This window comes from Camelina sativa, chromosome 7 (assembly GCF_030686135.1).
Source record: "Camelina sativa cultivar CO46 ecotype springtype chromosome 7, ASM3068613v1".
In the NCBI taxonomy this organism is placed as follows: Eukaryota; Viridiplantae; Streptophyta; class Magnoliopsida; order Brassicales; family Brassicaceae; genus Camelina; species Camelina sativa.
In genome coordinates, this window is record NC_141886.1 from 33,670,708 (window position 1) to 33,689,597 (window position 18,890).

Consider the following 18,890-nt stretch of genomic DNA (forward strand, 5'->3'; position numbering starts at 1 on the left):
GCCTTTCTTGATTTACCTTTTCGGAGCTGAGTTAGGTCCATCAATAATATAGAGAGTTTATCCGTTTAATAGTTGCATGGTTGAAGAGATTGAACATATTGAAAAAAATTATTCAACCAATTTTCACTATTTGCATTGAAAAGGTTGAAGAGGTTGGAAAAACTTATTCAGTCTGTTCAACTTAAAAAGTTGAAAAAATAAACTAATCCTACAGCAAAAATGTTTAGCTTGTTCAACCACTATTTTGGAGATGGATGAGTTGAATATTATTCAACCCAATTTTGTTCAACCCATTTTTTCATTTTTTTTTCAATTTTCGTAACGACAAAGCTATCCTACGCAGATTCAGCTCTTGAAGCTGAATCAAAAAATCTTTTAATTGCTTTACAATAAACCTGGATCCGAGGGTATCGTTCACTTATTTTTGAAGGTGACTGTGAAGTTTTAATCAAACTGGTGAATGGGGAAATATCGAATGCAGCTCTAAGGAACCTGCTACAAGACATAAAGCTATGGGCATCACGTTTGCGACAAGTTTCTTTTAGCTTTACAAAGAGAGAATGTAATAGTGTAGCAAATGCTTTAGCAAAGTATGGATATATTGATATGTCATATTATGTTAACTCTGTTGAAAATCCAATTTGGTTATTGCAATCTCTTTGTAATGACATTTGCTAATTAATATAATTATCTTTTGAGGAAAAAAAATCAAACCCGTATCTAGAAACTAATTGACTATTTTGATACTCTCTCTCTATCACAATAGATGATGTTTTAGGATTTTTACATGAATTAAAAAAAATATTTAATATTTAACAATAAGTATATTATTTATTTATAATAAGATATTTTATAATTATTAATCAATAGTATTTTATCAAATTTTTAAATTTTTATTTAATAGTTCTTGAAATTTACAATTTCTTAGCATTAATTGATAAAAATATACAAAAAATCATTTTTTGTGATACAAAAAATACTATAAAATCATCTTTTATGATAGAGAGAAAGTATTAAATTAATTTAATTCTTGAAAGTTTAAACTTAAACGTGGAGATTTACGGGACCACTAGATTAGTTTAATTTATTCTATGCAATAAAGTCTATAATCTAATTCCTAACTTAAGTTTGTTTTTCCCACTTGCTCACTACACTATGTTCCCTTATTGCATGTGTCTCTCTTTTTGTGAAATACACCTCGAGATCTCACCTTCCTCGATTCCCATATTTTACATTCAGCTCATAAATACAAGTTCATTTTTCTATACTTGTCTTTAATGTTATAAAATAAACCCTCTGATGCTACCAGAGATAAGTTACTTAACAGTTGATAAAACTGAAGTTGAACAAAACAAACCTACCTCATCCTATCGGCATTTCACCTAAACAAACGTTAACGAGCTCGTACAGAACTACCAACCATCACGACTAGAGAACCCACAAACGTGATTGCAACATAATGTCTAGACTTAAAAGTTTGAAGTAACAGAGATAAACAAAGAAGAAAAAGAAGGACTCTTTCTTCCTAATAATCTGTGTTTCATGGAAACCCCCAAACAAGCACATCTTCACATGATTAGACCATTCATTCCAATGATGTTTAAACAAACAAAGCTGAAGATCAAACGCAATATCTCTAATACCAAAGATCCCAAGTTCCCAAGCAATCCTACTACCTTCCACCAAACCAAGTAATGATGAACAAGACAACCCAAAACCAAGCTCAAAAGAGCAACGATTTGATAGCACAACATGAAGGCTAAGTTCATAATTCGATATCACAACAAAAGGAACCATCTTTTCAATAACACACCTTAATCCCAACTCAATTCAATAATCAGAATCATAAAAAGACAAGAGATTTTATAGTCTAACACCACCAAAAACTCCCAATTACATTAACAAATCAACATTTCAGAAACAAACCCTAAGATCCGTTCAAATTCAAATTAGGGATTTAGATCTCTCTCTCTCTCTCTCTCTCTCTCTCTCACTTCGCAACCATCCTAGCAATAAAATCCTCATAACGGATCTTACCATCAGATCCAACATCAACCTCTTTGATCCACTCATCAAACTCACTCGGCTGCAACTTCTCACCGATACTCGTAAGTATATGCCTCAGATCCGCTACAGCGACGAATCCAGTACCTTCCTTGTCGAGTACCTTGAAGGCATCACGCAGCTGGCGATCGAACGGCTCTGTTTTCAGATGTTTCGCCATTAGATCGAGGAATCGATTGAAATCGAACGGAGAGGATAGATTCTCCGTCGCGGCGATCGATTTGAGCTGTGATTCTGTGGGATTTCCGCCGAGTGATCGCATCAGGATTCCGAGCTCCGACGGCGCGATTTTGCCGTCGCCGTCTGCGTCGAAGAGCGTGAACGCTTCCTTCATTGACGAGACTTGGTCGTCGCTCAAACCATCCTTGCCCATCTTCGCTTCCGGGTTTTCGGATTCGGGTCGGATCTCTTGTGGAGAAATCAAATCAAATCAAATCAAATCCTCTTTGGTCCTGACGACTGAGTGTTGTAACGTTTTTTTTTAACGTCAAGGTGAGAGAGACAGACTAGACGTCGTCGTTTCGTAGTGTTTACAGATCAATCATCAATGGTCCGATTAATTATGGGCTTAGAAATCCTTATGGTTTTGCTCTTTTGATTGGTAAGAAATACTTAAAAAGATTTTGGATTCTAGATGAAATTTTTCAAAATTATTTTTGAATGGAATGACATAATGGAACTGATGGAATTTTAAATTTAATTTAAGTGAAATATACTATTAGTGGAAATGCTAATGTATAACGTGATTATACTAACAAACAAAAAAAAATGAAATTAGTAGTAAATTTATATGTACGATCATGTTTTATTTGGGTTAGATTAGGTTTTTATTTTCTTTTTCTTTTTAACCACTATAACAAAACGAATGGTTTTGTATGCATTTGTGAACTTTATCTGCATTAGCTATTAGCGGTATCATTGTAAAACTTTCCTTAACCAAATTCTTAACATGCGTATTTCTTTATAACTAAACTAGAAGCGTATCTATTACTTAAAAGAAAATCAAATAATCTATTACACTAAGATCTCCTAAGGAGCATTAGTTCACCAATCTATAAATATTTACCCAAGCAAATCAGACAATCTATACAAGATTAAACTGATTCCAAATATAATCACACCAATTAGTGCAAATCTGTAAATACACAAGAGAAGATAAAACTGATTCCAAGTAGAAATAGTAAAAAGTAAAAACCAAACAATATAAACTGATTCCAACACAAATTACTCATCTCCATTCCTCATCTTAGTGTAAATGTCTTAAAACAAATTTAATTATTAATTTTAGTGCTATTTTAGGATAAATGTCTTTAAAAAAGGTAAAAGTGTCTTTTAGATGTCTTAAATGTCTACTTGAAGACATTTTCATCTACACTAAAGACACTCAACATAAAATAAGAGTATAATTAATATTAAGATATTCAACAAATATGGGATGGAGATGCTCTAATATCATGTTGATTGGTAAAAGATACCACATTTTCAAAATTTGTTGCAGAAAATACTGACAAAAATTTTGGGTATGCAAAAATACCACAAACACAATTTTCAAGGTTTATTAGATTTTTTTTAAAGCGTGGAATAACTATGTTAAATTTAAAATATACTCCCTCCGTTTCAAAATATAAGATGTTTTAGGGAAATTTTTTGTTTCATAATATAGGATGTTTTCAATTTTTTATGCAACTTTTAGATTAGTTTAGTATTTTATATTATGCAATATTATTTCTGATTGGTTGAACCTGTTAAAAGTAAAAACTTCCTAATTTGCGTATTTTAATTAAAATATCATATATTTTGAAATGGAAAGAGTAGTTTTTTAAGGTTTTGTTAAATAATTTAACAAAAGATCAATTATATATATATATATATACACATGTCAAATAACAAAGCTTTGTTTTCCAAAATGTTTTTTTTTTAATAAATGTTTTTTGTTTTCCAAAATGTTTTGCTTCAAAAAGTATAAAAAACGATTAGAACAGCAATTTTACAAGAAGAAGAGATAGAGAAGCTGAATACAATATAATCTAAACCATTTAACTACTAATCAAAGATCTGTCGATTCAATCTGGCAGCTTTGAGCGAAGAGATCATCGATTCCCCTTCTTGAGAAAGACTCTTCCTTTCCACGAGCATAAACCCTAACTTTTCACGCAAGTACTCATTTCTCAACTCATCTCCCTCCAACTCACTAAGCTCAACCGCTTGCTTCCTTGTTACTAAGCCGTAAAACCAAACACCCGATTCGAGTTTCTCCGTTTGGATCCTCACTCTCAACAATGACATGGATTCAGGTTCATCCGAATTCGGAGTAAACAACACCGAGAAATTCTCGAATGACAGATCGGGTGTCTCGAATAAATGTTCCAAGCAGCTGTCTTCTTCTTCGTCTGCCTCTTCTTCCTCTTTGTCGATGCAGGTCTGGTTAGGATTTGAAGCCAACGATGATATTCTTCTTCTAGCAACTCTAAGTATGTTTGCTGCTTCTCTCATCCCACTTAAGAATGCTCCGTGCATTGTAGCTGGATACTGTCTGTTAGTAGCTTCACCTGCAAAGAACACTCTTCCGTCACCGACACTCTCAGCTAAAATGTCGTAGTCATCTCCTGATGATCCGACCGCAACATATGAGTAAGAACCATATGAAAACTTGTCTTGGCCCCATCTGGAACAAAGGGCTTGAACCGGATCAGGAACAACGATTCCTTTCGGGTGATATATTCCGCGTAGTATCTGCAAGACTCGTTTAACGGAATCAGTAGGGGACAATGTCTCGAATCTTTCTGCAGCATCTCCAGCTACAAGTGCTACAAGTAATGGTCCACCGGAGACTGAAGAGTAGCTGTAAAACAAGAAGAACTCTCCTCGTGTGGTCGAATCTTCGGTTAACCTCCCAAAAGTATCGATCTCTTCGCCCCAAAAGTTATGTGGAAACAACATCGCTACTTTGTTCAACAATCCGTACCCCAGTCTCTGGATTGCTTCCTTCTTTTTCTGAGGAAGCTCCGGATGAAACTCGATCGCGCCTTTCTTCAGAACACCTAGCGGAACAGTGCAAAGAGCCATATCACAGTGGAACTCTTTGTCCCCCGCATAAATCAAAACCCCATTGCTTCCATATCTGATGCTCTCGACAGTGTTCCCATAGAACACCGGAAGATTCTCCGCCAAAGCATGTACAAATATCTCGTTCCCACCAGGGATAAAACAATGATCACCACCCATCTCATACGGATCATCTTGATCCCAATACGCCATCGACAGATTCCCCAACAATGTAGCGTTTGCATATTCCAAGTTTGCTAAATGCCAATCTAAAAGCATTCTCTCTTGCTGAACCTCCGCAACCCCATAAACCAATCGAAACGTCTCAAGCGCTTCTCCCAACGGCACATCAACTGATTTATTCTCCTCTATCATCGACTGTCTAAGCTTACAAACCCTATCTAACAACTTATTAAACGATGCCTCAATCTTAGAATCAACACCAACATCAACAAGCTCCCCACTAGGGAGATACAAAGGACAAATATCTCTAACCTTATGAAGAGGCAAACCAAGCTGCCTAGCCAAAACACCAAGCGGATTCCCATTAATTCCAGTGAGAACACTTCCACCAACATCAGCCATTGCTTCAACACCATCACCACCTTTCATCTTCCGAGTCTTAACCCGCCCACCCGGTCTATCTCTACCTTCAAGAACCAACACCCTAAACCCCATTGACAACAACTGTCTAGCAGCAACCAAACCAGCTAAACCAGCTCCAACAACCACAACGTTAGGCGGCTCAACGCCATCAAAAGACCTCAATTTCACCTCTTTGATAACCGGAGCAAGCCCGAAATTAATGTAACCATGCTCAAGAAGGAAATTATAAGCCGTATGAACCAAGTTTTTGTGTTCAGCACGTATAGACTCAAGCGCATGATCTCGCGTTAGCCAATTCGATACATTAGATCGCCACAGAGCGATGATGTGATTCCTCACGACGATGTAGTTCGCCTGATCTTTACCTCCGATGATGGAAACCACATTAGCTTCGATTTCTTCCTCAGTGAGCGAATTAACCGGAAACCCTACCGACATTGCGATTAGGGCTTCGGAATCAACCTCTTTGCCGACGCTAGTGCGGCGGTTTCTTGAGAAAGCAGGGTTCGAGTTTACCTCAGTGAAGAAACGCTTTCTACGGCGTCGTTTTCTTGCTCTAGGATTATTAGGCTCCGGCGCGTTAGGGTTTTGAGATTGTTGCTCCGTGACCAGATCGGAAGATTCTTCTTCACCGAGAGATTCTGAGATTCTTGTTTCTATTATTGGAGGAGGTGGAGGAGGAGGAGGAGGAAGAGGCTGGGGTTGAAGCTCCGTAAACGGCGATTGGTCATCACCGAGTGAGTTTTGGCCGTCTTCTTCTTCTTCTTCAAGGTTTTGCTCTGATTGACTAGGGGAGAGCGAGAGGTCAGTCTCCGTCACAGAAGCATCGGAAACGTTTTCTTCGTCGGCGGTAAGCTTTCCGAGAGGTTCTTCGGGTTTAGATTCGGGTCGGGTTTCTTTAGTATCTGTTGACATGATGGCTCTCTTACTCTCTCTCTCTCTCTCTCTCTGTTTGTGTGGTGTGGGACAATGCGGAGTGACGGACGGAGTCTACAAACCAAAGTGTATATACATACCCTTTCGCCGTATATACATACCCTTTCGCCGTTTTACCTGGGAAGGAATAGTGATACGACGACGTTTAAATATAATTTATGTGTTAGATGGGTCTGGCCCATATATGCTAGGAGTAGTTTCCTTCTATATTGTTGTAATGTTAACTTTAGTCAAAAGACAAAATAAGTAAAAATATATAAATAACTAACTTTTAAGTTAAAATTTAATTACAAACCTTTGATACAATTGCAGTTAATTAACGGTTGCCTGATTAGCGGTTACTGATTTATACGGTTACAATTTAGTTTTGTTCATGTCTAGGGAAAGGGACAAAATTACTTTCTCTCATTTTTTTTTGTTTTTTTACTGATAAAAAAAAAATATATCGTTTATTTGTGTCTATTTCGAATTGAAACTAAAGTATATCAAACTGCATTCAAATTATGTATTTATCGGCACGTACGAATCTGAATCTAGTACAAAAAAATAAAGAGCCGGTCTTCATCTATATATAGTACATTCTTCTTATTTTCTACACAAGTTATTGCAAATTATTTGATGCTTATCTAAAAGTTCAGAGTACAAACGAAGCTGTTTGTTGTGTCGTCTTGTGACTTACAAGGAGAGAGCAGGGATCAACAGACATGATAAACAAATTCATTCAGGGTAACAAACATCCAAGACAATTTCTTAGACTATGAAGCTTCGTTTGTTTTGTAAGGAATGTCGATGTATCCGAGAGTTGCAAAACTTGGTTGTGGAAAATTGTTTATCGTAAACGCATAGGAATATTTTCGCAGAGATAGTAGTTATCATCTTAGATGAATAATTTTCTAATGATGAACATTTTTAATGAACATTTTTAATTGTAAATTTCACTTTATCAAAAAAAAAAAAAAAAAAGAACTTTGCATATATTTGAGTCAACAACATCTCTTGACTTAAAATAAAAAAAATAATAAAAAAAAAAAAAAAAACTGAAATGTCTTTGAAAGATTCAAATAGTTTTGAAAGAGTAAAAAGGATTTTCCGGGTATATTATTATTATTATAAGTTTCCTTTAGTGCGGATTGAAATGAGTTAGTTATCTGAGCAACAAAGATTCTCTAGTAAATGAAGCAAAATAGCCCTGCTAATCAACTAAAAAACCCAAGTGAACAAATAATTTATGTGTGTAATGCGATTTAAGCAAGCCAACAAGCTAACGATCTAGAGTGCAAGTGAACAAATTTATGTGTGTATGATTATTAAGCAAGCCAAGAAGATAAGTAAAATTTATTGGAGAAAAGAACTATATGTATGAGTCTGTACGAGAACGAGTGTAATAATGGTAAGAAGTATGAAAGTTAACATCTAAAGAGAGAAAAAGACCAAACCTGAGTGAATACACAAATCGAAGGGTTCAAAAGTGCCGCACTTTTACAGAGGAGAGATGTCAACAAAGTGTGTTCATCATATTTTCTGCAACAATTTGTACTTTAGTTAATCAAGACAGAATTGTTTATATAATAAGTAAAGAGTAACTAAACCGAACAGAATATTTATTTGTAGTTCTAATAATATATATACTAGCTAACAAACATATAAAGTCCGAGTCGTTAATGGATCATAGAGTTACCGTATAAAATCTAACAACCTAACTCACCTAATCTTAAACATAAAATAAGGCTTTTTAACAGAGCAATGATCAGAAGAAGAGAGATGAAACATTACATTGGATAATGGCGATGATATATGGATTTGTCAACGTGAAGATCCTCTGGCCCCCGAAGTGTGCAAGGTTTCAGCCCGTCAAAGGTTGTTGTCGTCGTGAATCTTGTCTCGTGACAGCTACATATCATTACATCTTCTTTCTCTACCTGCTGTAATTGTTGTTCTAAGAATGTCAGAAAATTTCTCAAAGATAATTTGAAACAAAATGACATGAAACTACAACAACATCTCTATCTTTCTCAATTACGACCTTTCCGTTTTCAAAAATCAAATATAACCCTTAGATTGAGATGATTCAAATATAGATGGTTTCTTAAAAAAGAAAAAGAGAAACATCTAATTCTTACCAACCTTAACAGCAGGGTCTGAATCCTGCTCTCGGTTCTTTGATAAAAGGCAGCTTAGACTTCTTGTTATATCCTTACCGAGAACATGCAAAACAGAGAAGAGATGATTTTTAGACAATATTAAACAACTGTTGTGCGTAGAAATTTAAACTGACGATACTTTAGTGAGAGGAAGATCAAAGAAAAATAGAACATAGTAACTAAATAGAGAAACATCTTACCAATCTTAAAGCCGAGTTTGACTATCTCTCTCTCTCGTTTTTTCATATCTTAAAGCCGAGTTTGACTATCTCTCTCTCTCTCTCTCGCTTTTTTTTCTCTTACAAACGAAAAAGAGAAGCATTTGCTTTCTGAATCTACGAGAATGGTAAGTGATGATACATAAGTGGAAGAAGAAGAAGTAGGAAATGTTGTGGGAAGTAGTAGTGTTGTGGCCTTGTAGGCAAGAATCACTTATATAGACAGCTTGGATTAGTTCTTTCAACGGCTACTTAAACTAACGTCTATATTTTCTTACCGTTGTAAATTTTGAGTCTCAAATATATTACCGTTGTGATTGAGTTGACACTTGCCTATACAGACAGCTTGGATTAGTTCTTTCAACGGCTACTTTTCTAACGTCTATATTTTCTTACCGTTGTAAATTTTGAGTCTCAAATATATTACTGTTGTGAATGACTGAGTGACACTTGCCTATACACCTAGGTGAAAAAAAAGTCGCACTATTAAAAAAAAAAAAGAAGAACCGTTTGAAATAAGTCCAATGGGCCTAGAGACGAAACCCAAAACAAAAATGTGGAGGACCATATTTGTCGACGGTCGTTAGGTGTATAGAAGTATAATTTAAGTTATTGATATTATTAACTTTCACAACGGTCGAATCTCAAAGGATCATACAAATTACGAAGTAGGAAGGAACCAAAACGCTTAAAATTTAAAAAAGATTTGTAAGTTTTAAAAATTAGAACAGCATATTTAAAATATCTATATTTGTGAATTGTACCAAAGAACTTTGATCAAATCTGTATAAAAAATAGCTTATATATATTCAAAATGGTCTGTGTAACAAAAGAGTTTGATCGGATATAGAGAGAAAATAATACAATAAGGTAGTTTAGATTTATGAAACCAAAAAGCTAAAACGATAAACTAGTTTACCTTTCAAAGTAACATCATATATCATATTTTCTAGCATGGTCACTGATTTATTAAATTCACAATTACATCATCATATATTCATATGTCCACGCCACATGCCTTTTAAGTCATAGACAATTTTTTTTATAACTATAATGGTTAAAAAGAAGAACCAAACATCGAATCCTTGTTCTATTTGCTCTATCAGGAGTACCGAGTATCAAAATGAAAACATATCCACCTAACACAAATAACATTAATATCTCATATGCGTCTAATGGGAATGCAACATCTTACACCAACAATATGTAGTTATATACGACCAACGGACCAAGTAGAACAGCTGTTTCTGACTTTCATATTTGGGTGTTTGTAATATGTGCACGTATATCACATATAGTTCATATTGAAGTTCCTTTTAACAAAAAAAAAAATATATCATATAGTTCATTATTATATATTCTACAAATCGATCTCGTTGCTTGTATGTATACTATATGTACACGTATGATAGTTATACATATCTCATATTTTGTAAGATTACTTCAAACGTAACGTGCTATCAGATTTTCCAATTCGTAATTTTGTTAAAATATTAAACCGACCGATTATTGAATATATATGTGACGTTTCGTTTAGTATTCGAATTTGAGTATTAATTACCTTACCACACCTTTTTTTTTTCACTTATCAAAACTTAAATGCTTATACACATGTTTTATACGTTGTGTATGAATACAATCAACTTTATTGATTCTCTTCTTTTTCTTCAAAACAACTTATTCTTTTAGCATATAAATGTCCAAAACTAGTTGCCGACCAAATCCAAAATATGTCTAAAAGACTAAAACCATCAACGGAAGAATCGGTCTGATTTTGGTTTTAACAAAGGACGTGGGTGGTGGAAATATCATTAACTTAATTCAACTAACTAACATCTAACTTATATAAGAAAAAAAAGTTAAGAAGAATAATCACCAACAACCTGTTTAGTACGTGGAATATATTCTATAAATACTAATATACATAGTACCGAGTCAATTCAATCAAGGATAGTTAGTATCTCTATTTGTACCAAAACAATGGACATTTTCATATATAATGTTGTTTGTTAAATATAATATATAGTTAAGCCGGTTCGGACTTACTAATTAAAAATATTAAGTAGTTTAATCTCGTTATAATCCAAATCCAAAACTCTCACACGTCGGATTCTCCTGGACATATAAAGTTAATGTCAACGATCTAACAAAGCCAACATATATCTTTAAGAAAAAGAAACATAGAATAAATCATCTTTGGGATAAATTAGTTATGGATCCCTCGTTTTATTGTGTTTTATAGATTCAAACCCTTATCTTATCTTCCATTCCGTGTCAATTATTTTGTGTTCTACTTAACATTTACTACGAGTCAAAATAAAGTTTTGCTTGATAAGTTGTATATCTATTAATATATTTATTACTTGCGTTTATAAAGCAATTTCAGATTTTTAGTTGGATTATGTTTTTGGATATCTATTTATTCATAAGGAACAAAAGTTTTTAGTTGCCGCTTTTCATGTATGTTTGACATGTTTATGAGCATTTTTATTTTCCAAATATACAAGAAATGTAAAATCACGATGGATATTTAAAATAATAAATATCATCACATTTTCAAATATAAAAAACATGAAACAGTATATTAACCATCATCAATTACAAACTATTGTGGAAATTCATTTAGATTGTAATATAAAAAATTCATGGTGGTCTAATGGTTAGTCTAACTCATATAATTATAAGGAGTAGTAACGTTCGAGTCTTTCCACTGTTATCATCGTTAAACCACAATGAAATACTCAAATCTTTATCTCAAAATAAACCATATTATATCACCATGAGTTGGTTTTGTTTTTTTCTTTCTTTGGAAAAGTTGGTTTTTATTTGCGGTAAGTGCTAAGTTTCCATAATAATATATGTGCCAAAACGAAAAAAACCCAAAAGTATAAGGGGTAATGTCGACGACTGTTACGCGCAAACACTTTTGCCCCCTAAAAAAAGAATAAAAAATATCTAAACGCAAGACTTTTCGTATGTCTGTTCTCATCTCATGTTGTTGTTTATAAAAGCAGAAACATCGTTTGGAGGTTTTACGCTAGACTCTGACCCAACGAAGACGTTAGAAAACAAAACAAAACAAAGAACAAGAAAAGAAGATGAAATTGATTTGGTCACCAGAAACTGCATCAAAGGCTTACATCGACACTGTTAAATCGGTAAGTTCATCATATATATATTATTCCGTTTTTGATTTCTGTAAAGTTTTCGAAAAAGAAAGAAAAATCTTTACCTGTTTCACGAAGTTATAGCTTCTTTCCATTTTTTAGGACATTTCTCAATAACCCAATTGTCTAAGTTTGACAACTTTTTTTGTGTACCATCTGAGAATTGAAGACGAAATGTTTGATCGATCTTTGCACGTCTTTATAGTTTGAGATTTTCGAGACATAAGGAATTTGAGTTTTGATCTTTACACGTTTTACGTTGTTTTGATTTTTTTTTTTTTTTTTTTTTTGTGTAGTGTGAGAATCTTGGAACACCGGGAGCAGCGGAGCTAGTGGCAGCCATGGCGGCGGGATGGAACGCGACTCTAATTGTGGAAACATGGTCAGAAGGAGAAACCATAGCCATAAGCGTCGGCTTAAACGTAGCGAGTCAACACACAAACGCAAGACACACTTGTATTGTACCAAACGCAAGATCACAAACTGCTTATCTTCAAGCCATGACAGAACAGTCTTGCTCAAAGTTGCCGGAGACGATCATTATGAACGAGGAAGAAGAAGAGTTGGAGCACACGATGCAGATGCTACAAGCGATTGATTTCTTGGTAGTTGACTGGGATCAGAAGGATTTCGCAGCAAACGTATTGAGAAACGCTGCGTTCGGAAGCAGAGGAGCGGTAGTGGTCTGCAGAAGCGGTTACCGAAGAAGCACTTCGTGTTTCAGTTGGACTAAAGCGTTTAGTGACCGGAAAGTTGTGAGAACGGTTACGCTTCCGGTTTCCGGTGGTCTAGAAATCGCTCATGTTGCCGCAGCAAGAAGCTCTGGTAAGAGTGATAACAACAATAAAAGAAAATGGATCAAGCATATTGATCAAAGATCAGGAGAAGAACATGTTATTCGAAAGTAAAAAAAAAAAAAAAAAAAAAAGAGGTGTGGAGTGTAACGTTTGATACTTTTTGTGTTCATCATTTGTAAAAGAGTGTGGTTTGTACATAAAAATCCAATATACTGCAATTCTTATTGGAAGATTTTGATTGTTCTCGAGTTACATTAAATTCCAAGAAAATGACATAATCATCTAAGTTAAAAAGCTTTAGAGCCAACCTGGTCCATATTGTATGGTTTTAAGTTTAATCATCGTAACTACCACGGCTTCTTCTGGCAGATTTCTTGTCCGATAGAACTTTCTTGCTTTTAAGTCGTTTGTTGTCAGCTTTCGCAGCCCTGAAAATGTTAGAATTTAAAGTTTCAAGATTCGAGGATTGAGTGAAAAAGATGGAATTATAACAAAAAGAGGATTTGGTTTAGGTTGAAAACTGACATCTTCACAATTTTCTTCTTCTGTTCTTCTGATGGTGGAGGTGGAACATATGAAGCCGCATCAATTATCGCCTGTTCAGTTATATGATTAAACCAAAACATCTCAGCTTTATACAAAACAAAACACACCATGACCAACACCCCCACTATTTTAATAGAGTCGGTTGGTATTGTATTACCTGTAGTTTTTCAAGTGCATCGTCAATGTTGCCTCTGCAGAGAAACATACAGTCAGAAAGGGAAAATTTCTTGAAAATGGAATAGGAAAGAGAAGATTGTTAGGTTACTGACTTCTGCGTTCTGGTTTTGGTTGAAGAAATCACAAGTTCACCGTCCTTGTTAATCCGATTCTTCTCCTGTTCAGAAACAACAAAAGCTATTTACACAGACGCATAGAAACGTAAAGCTTAAAGACTCTATTCTACTTGTATATTTTGAGACCCCTACAAGATAAGATCCAAATACCAATCTACACAATTATCTGTACTTTCTCCATAAAACACGATAGAGATAAGAACAAACCGTCAGCAAGATTTTCTGTCTGATCCTGTCACTTAGCCAGGTTGCGTTTTTAACATTGAAGCGCATATCAACTTTGGTATTCACTGAAAATGAACACAAGAAGTAAAATCATAAGCATTGATACATCCAAACCAAGTAATCCTAAAACCACAATGCAAAGAACTGTAAAAAGACTTGTGAGAAGAAAGGTCACACACATTTGTTCACATTCTGGCCTCCAGGACCACCGCTTCTAGCAAAGTTAAGTGAAACATGGTCTGCAAAACAAAGATACACATCAAACTTCTCAACAAAACATAAACCAATTAGCTTTTCGCCAAGCTACTACAAATTTGAACCTTCCCTTTCTTGTTGCAGTCAGATAAAGTAATTGAATTTGAGTTTAATGCATACAGATGAATCATTGGATCTATAATGGATAAAGAAAAGCTTTAACCTAGAGTGATTTGAGGAGTAGGTTCATTGCCAGCGGAATTAGCTCTTTCCTCTGCTTCATGAAGCATCTGTTGAACCTGTGACAACCGTGAAGAAACTTTCCGATCACCACCGCTTCCACCGGAGGTCGACGACGCCGCACAACGGATGGACCCGAATCGGGAAATAGAGTGGATTGGAACAATTCGGGGAGTGAGACGGAGACATGGCAAAAGGGATTGACACGATTTCGATGAAGAGTGAAGGAAAAGTGGATGATGGATGAACTCGCGTAGAATCATGTTCGTCATCGTTCTGACTGCCGCCATTTTTTCACTTTCTCGGTACTTAAAGATTCTTCCGATGACAAATTGACGATGTCGAGAAGAATGAAGAAGAAGAAGGCGACCCTAATTTTGCGTGGCTCCCAATGTCCGGTTCAGTTTTACGGTTAATAAAAACCGAAGTTTTTTTGTGGTTATCTCTTTGTAAAATCCGGTCCAAATCGAAATTCAAACGTGATTTCCCGGTTCGCATCGACGCGATTATGAATTGACTTGGTTAATTGATACGGTTTGATCGACCAGTGTAGAACCCTGAAACTATTTTTGAGGATGGAATGGAACTGACCAATTGAGTCAGTGAATGAACATAAATGCAGGATTATGAATGAACAATCGAGTTCATCATTACAGAACATCACATTACTCTTTGACATTTCGTTTTCTTTTCCTGAACTAATTAAAAGCAGAAATTTCAATTGCACAAGCTAGTAGACGTGTAGAAATGTGGAATTACAGAAGATGGCATTGAATCTTCCAATTCTTTCGTTCATCCTTCAATTAATGATCCTGCAAAGTGCAAAGCAAACACACCAAGCTAATCAGAGAGGGTCAATTTGGAATCTCTATCTTAAATTTGACTTATTTACATGCATCAGTTGCAAACTTCTCAAGATGTTACAGCAGCAAAAGCTGTATATATATACATTCGCCTCTAAAACCCAGAAGGAAAATAAATAGACTGGATAAAAAAATGAGTAGATGACCATACCAGGCACACTCTTTTGCAGATCCTCCAACATTGCCTTTGCTTTTTTTAGTTCCTCCTTACTAAATAAACCTGTCAGCATACCGTGGAAAGTAATGGTATTAGGACACACACCACTAGAAACCATCTCCTGGAAAATGTCAAGGGCGCCATTAAGATCACCCACTTGACAAAACCCATGAATCAAAGTGCTGTAAGTAATGGTATCAGGACACACACCACTAGAAACCATCTCCTGGAAAATGTCAAGGGCGCCATTAAGATCACCCACTTGACAAAATCCATGAATCAAAGTGCTGTAAGTAATGGTATTAGGACATACACCACTAGAAACCATCTCCTGGAAAATGTCAAGGGCGCCATTAAGATCACCCACTTGACAAAACCCATGAATCAAAGTGCTGTAAGTAATTGTGTTAGCAACTATTCCTCTTCGATACATCTCGCAAAAAAGCTCCAATCCGTCATCAACCCTTCTTGCCTTACAGTAGCCATTAATGAGTGTATTAAAAGTCACTAAGTTCGGTGAGCAGCCTTTGCTAGCCATGGAATCAAACATCTGTCTGGCTTCATCTAGGCGGTTCTGCTTGCATAACCCATCAACCATTGAGTTATAGATGAAAGTATTAAGGGCTACACCTTTTCGGAACATCTCAGCATATAATTCTTCAGCCCTTGAAAATTTCCCTTCATTGACAAATGAGCTGATCATTATATTATACGTTTGAACATCAGGCTCCACACCATTGAGGGGGAGACTATTGAACAAATCCCATGCTTCGTCTACCTTACTACTTTTGCACATTCCATGGATGATGATGTTATATATAGCAGTGTTAAGATCCATCTTACTCTTCTGCATAACCTCAAACATTTCCAATGCCTTATCTATTTTCCTATCATTGCAGAAACCATCCAGCAAACTGCCACAAGTCACGATATCAGGGGACACACCATGAGAAATCATCTCCTGGAAAAGGTCTTGAGCAGCATTAAGATCCCCCACTTGACAAAACCCGTGAATAAGAGTGTTGTAAGAAACTGTATCAGGAACTAAGCCTCTTTTAGACATCTCATGGAGGAGTTTCATTCCAGCGTCTAACCTCTTAGCCCTACAGCATCCATCTATGAGAGTATTTATAGTGATTATATTAGGTGAGCAGCCCTTGCTAACCATCAAATTAAGCATGTGCTTCGCATCATCTAGACGACTATGCTTGCAAAATCCATCAATCAATGAATTATATGTGATTGTATCAGGAGATATATCCCTTCGAAGCATCTCACTGTATAATTCTTCAGCCTCAGAGACCTTTCCTTCTTTGAAAAATCCATCAATCAATGAATTATATGTGATTGTATCAGGAGATAAATCCCTTCGAAGCATCTCACTGTATAATTCTTCAGCCTCAGTGACCTTTCCTTCTTTGAAAAATGCATTGATCAATGCATTGAAAGTTACAATATCCGGGTCGACACTTCTTTTGATCATATCACGCAACAATTTTTCAGCATCACCCCATCTACCAAAGCTACAAAACCCGTCGATCATACAGTTGTAGGTATAAACATTGGGAAAAATTCCTTTCTCATGCATTTCAGTGAAAAGATTTTGAGCATCGCTATGATGTCCGTCTTTGCAAAGGCGATCGATGATGGCAGTATAGATTACAACATCAGCTTTGATGTGGCGTTCATCCATCTTCCTAAGCAGATTCAAGGCAGATTCAGTGTCACCAATCTTACACATTCCATTTACAACTGTTCCGTAAGTGACCTCGTTAGGTTGATGACCTTCTTCAACCATCCGATCAAGCAGAGCCGTTGCTTCGAGCATTCGACCCTCCATACAAAGACCGTTCATGAGTGTGTTGAAGGTCACGACATTGGGTGTTGTTAATCCAGTTTCATCCACACCATTAGAAATCATTTCCTCGAAAATGTTTAGGGCACCGCTAAGATCACCCATTTGACAAAACCCATGAATTAAACTATTATAAGTAACTGTATTAGCAACTATTCCTCTTTGATGCATCAAGTAGAAAATCTCCACTCCATCGTCAACCCTTTTAGCCTTACAATAGCCATTAATAAGGGTAGTATAAGTGACTACGTTTGGAGAGCAGCCCTTGGTTGCCATCAAATCAAACATGCGCTTGGCATCATCTAGACGGTTACGCTTGCAAAGCCCATCGATGATTGAACTATAGGTGACCGTATCAGGAATTATATCCCTACGGAGCATCTCCTCATATAACTCTTCGGCCTCAGTGAACTTCCCTTCTTTGACAGATGCATTGATCAATGCATTGAAAGTTACAAGTTGAGGATTGATTTGCCTTTCAATCATATCACGCAACAATTTTTCAGCATCACCCCATCTACCAAAGCTACAAAACCCGTCGATCATACAGTTGTAGGTATAAACATCTGGAAAAATTCCTTTCTCATGCATTTCAGTGAAAAGATTTTGAGCATGGCTATGATGTCCGTCTTTGCAAAGGCGATCAATGATGGCAGTATAAATTACAACATCGGGTTTGATGTGGCGTTCATCCATCTTCCTAAGAAGATTCAAGGCAGATTCAGTGTCACCAATCTTACACAATCCGTTTACAACTGTTCCGTAAGTGACCTCGTTAGGTTGATGACCTTCTTCAACCATCCGATCAAGCAGAGCCGTTGCTTCGAGAACTCGACCCTCCATACAAAGACCGTTCATGAGTGTGCTGAAGGTCACGACATTGGGTGTTGTTAGTCCAGTTTCAACCATATGATCAAATAAAGCCAAGGCTTCAGAGAGCCTATCTTGGAGACATAACCCGTGGAGCAGCGTGTTAAACGTAACAACATTGGGATGGAAACCAAGTTTAGTGATCTTTCCAAACGTAGACAAAGCAAATGACAACTTGTGACAGTCACAGAAACATTTCATCAGAATAGAAAAGCTGTATATATCAACTGGAATCCGCCGCATTCCCATCTTCTGATAGAGAGAAATCGCAACATCGGGCCGTTCCATCTTCACGACCACACCAATTACTTTATTGAAATCAATTTCCGAATACAAGGGGCCAGATCGAACCATGTAATCGAACAGATCAATGGCATCATCTAAGCTTTTGATATAATGAGACCCTGTCCTCAATTTCAAACTCTCTCCTCCAAACGTTCCTCCGCTCAAAGAAGGCTTACTCTTCTCAACCTTACTACTTTTCTTGGCGGCGCCGCGACGGTTACCCAACCTCGTACAAAACCATCTCGCAGAAACAGTAGCAGAAGATTTCGATCTACTACAAACCCTAGCCAACATTTTCGATTCGCCTTGATTTCGTTCTCTCTATAAACTTTAACAAATGTGCAAACGAGTTGTGTTAAGTGTGAGCGAACGACGACCGGCTCAATT

General features: G+C 36.2%; 6 protein-coding genes across 11 annotated transcripts in view; 1 reads left to right on the forward strand and 5 right to left on the reverse strand.

Moving 5' to 3' along the window:
* Positions 1-18,890, reverse strand: part of LOC104703887 (uncharacterized) — a 78,046-nt gene that overhangs the window by 13,636 nt on the left and 45,520 nt on the right. The window lies entirely within an intron of this gene.
* Positions 1,799-2,758, reverse strand: LOC104703891 (putative calcium-binding protein CML14). The gene has a single exon (XM_010419979.3). The coding sequence runs from the start codon at positions 2,435-2,437 to the stop codon at positions 1,991-1,993; it is 447 nt and encodes a 148-aa protein (XP_010418281.1). The 5' UTR covers positions 2,438-2,758; the 3' UTR covers positions 1,799-1,990.
* LOC104703892 (lysine-specific histone demethylase 1 homolog 1) lies at positions 3,958-9,234 on the reverse strand. Of its 5 annotated transcripts, none has more exons than XM_087457638.1 (5): positions 8,993-9,234; positions 8,772-8,844; positions 8,425-8,570; positions 8,088-8,172; positions 3,958-6,753 (listed from the first exon to the last, which is right to left on the reverse strand). In XM_087457638.1, the coding sequence occupies exon 5, from the start codon at positions 6,628-6,630 to the stop codon at positions 4,108-4,110; it is 2,523 nt and encodes an 840-aa protein (XP_087313764.1). In that variant the 5' UTR covers positions 6,631-6,753; positions 8,088-8,172; positions 8,425-8,570; positions 8,772-8,844; positions 8,993-9,234; the 3' UTR covers positions 3,958-4,107. The 5 variants fall into 5 exon arrangements, with proteins under 5 accessions (XP_087313764.1, XP_087313761.1, XP_010418282.1 ...); XM_087457635.1 differs by having other exon boundaries at positions 8,425-8,573; XM_010419980.3 differs by having other exon boundaries at positions 3,958-6,768; positions 8,425-8,573; positions 8,993-9,201.
* On the forward strand, positions 11,986-13,204 carry LOC147941989 (uncharacterized). The gene is made up of 2 exons (XM_087457643.1): positions 11,986-12,168; positions 12,474-13,204. The coding sequence occupies exons 1-2, from the start codon at positions 12,109-12,111 to the stop codon at positions 13,083-13,085; spliced, it is 672 nt and encodes a 223-aa protein (XP_087313769.1). The 5' UTR covers positions 11,986-12,108; the 3' UTR covers positions 13,086-13,204.
* Positions 12,341-14,858, reverse strand: LOC147941990 (uncharacterized). Its single transcript, XM_087457642.1, has 8 exons — positions 14,457-14,858; positions 14,218-14,277; positions 14,021-14,103; positions 13,790-13,854; positions 13,678-13,711; positions 13,500-13,570; positions 13,283-13,402; positions 12,341-12,999 (listed from the first exon to the last, which is right to left on the reverse strand). Exons 1-7 carry the CDS (start codon positions 14,761-14,763, stop codon positions 13,309-13,311), a joined length of 714 nt encoding a protein of 237 aa, XP_087313768.1. The 5' UTR covers positions 14,764-14,858; the 3' UTR covers positions 12,341-12,999; positions 13,283-13,308.
* Positions 15,040-18,870, reverse strand: LOC147941991 (uncharacterized). Of its 2 annotated transcripts, XM_087457634.1 has the most exons (3): positions 15,597-18,854; positions 15,488-15,556; positions 15,040-15,285 (listed from the first exon to the last, which is right to left on the reverse strand). In XM_087457634.1, the coding sequence occupies exons 1-2, from the start codon at positions 18,795-18,797 to the stop codon at positions 15,533-15,535; spliced, it is 3,225 nt and encodes a 1,074-aa protein (XP_087313760.1). In that variant the 5' UTR covers positions 18,798-18,854; the 3' UTR covers positions 15,040-15,285; positions 15,488-15,532. The 2 variants fall into 2 exon arrangements, with proteins under 2 accessions (XP_087313760.1, XP_087313758.1); XM_087457632.1 differs by having other exon boundaries at positions 15,488-18,870.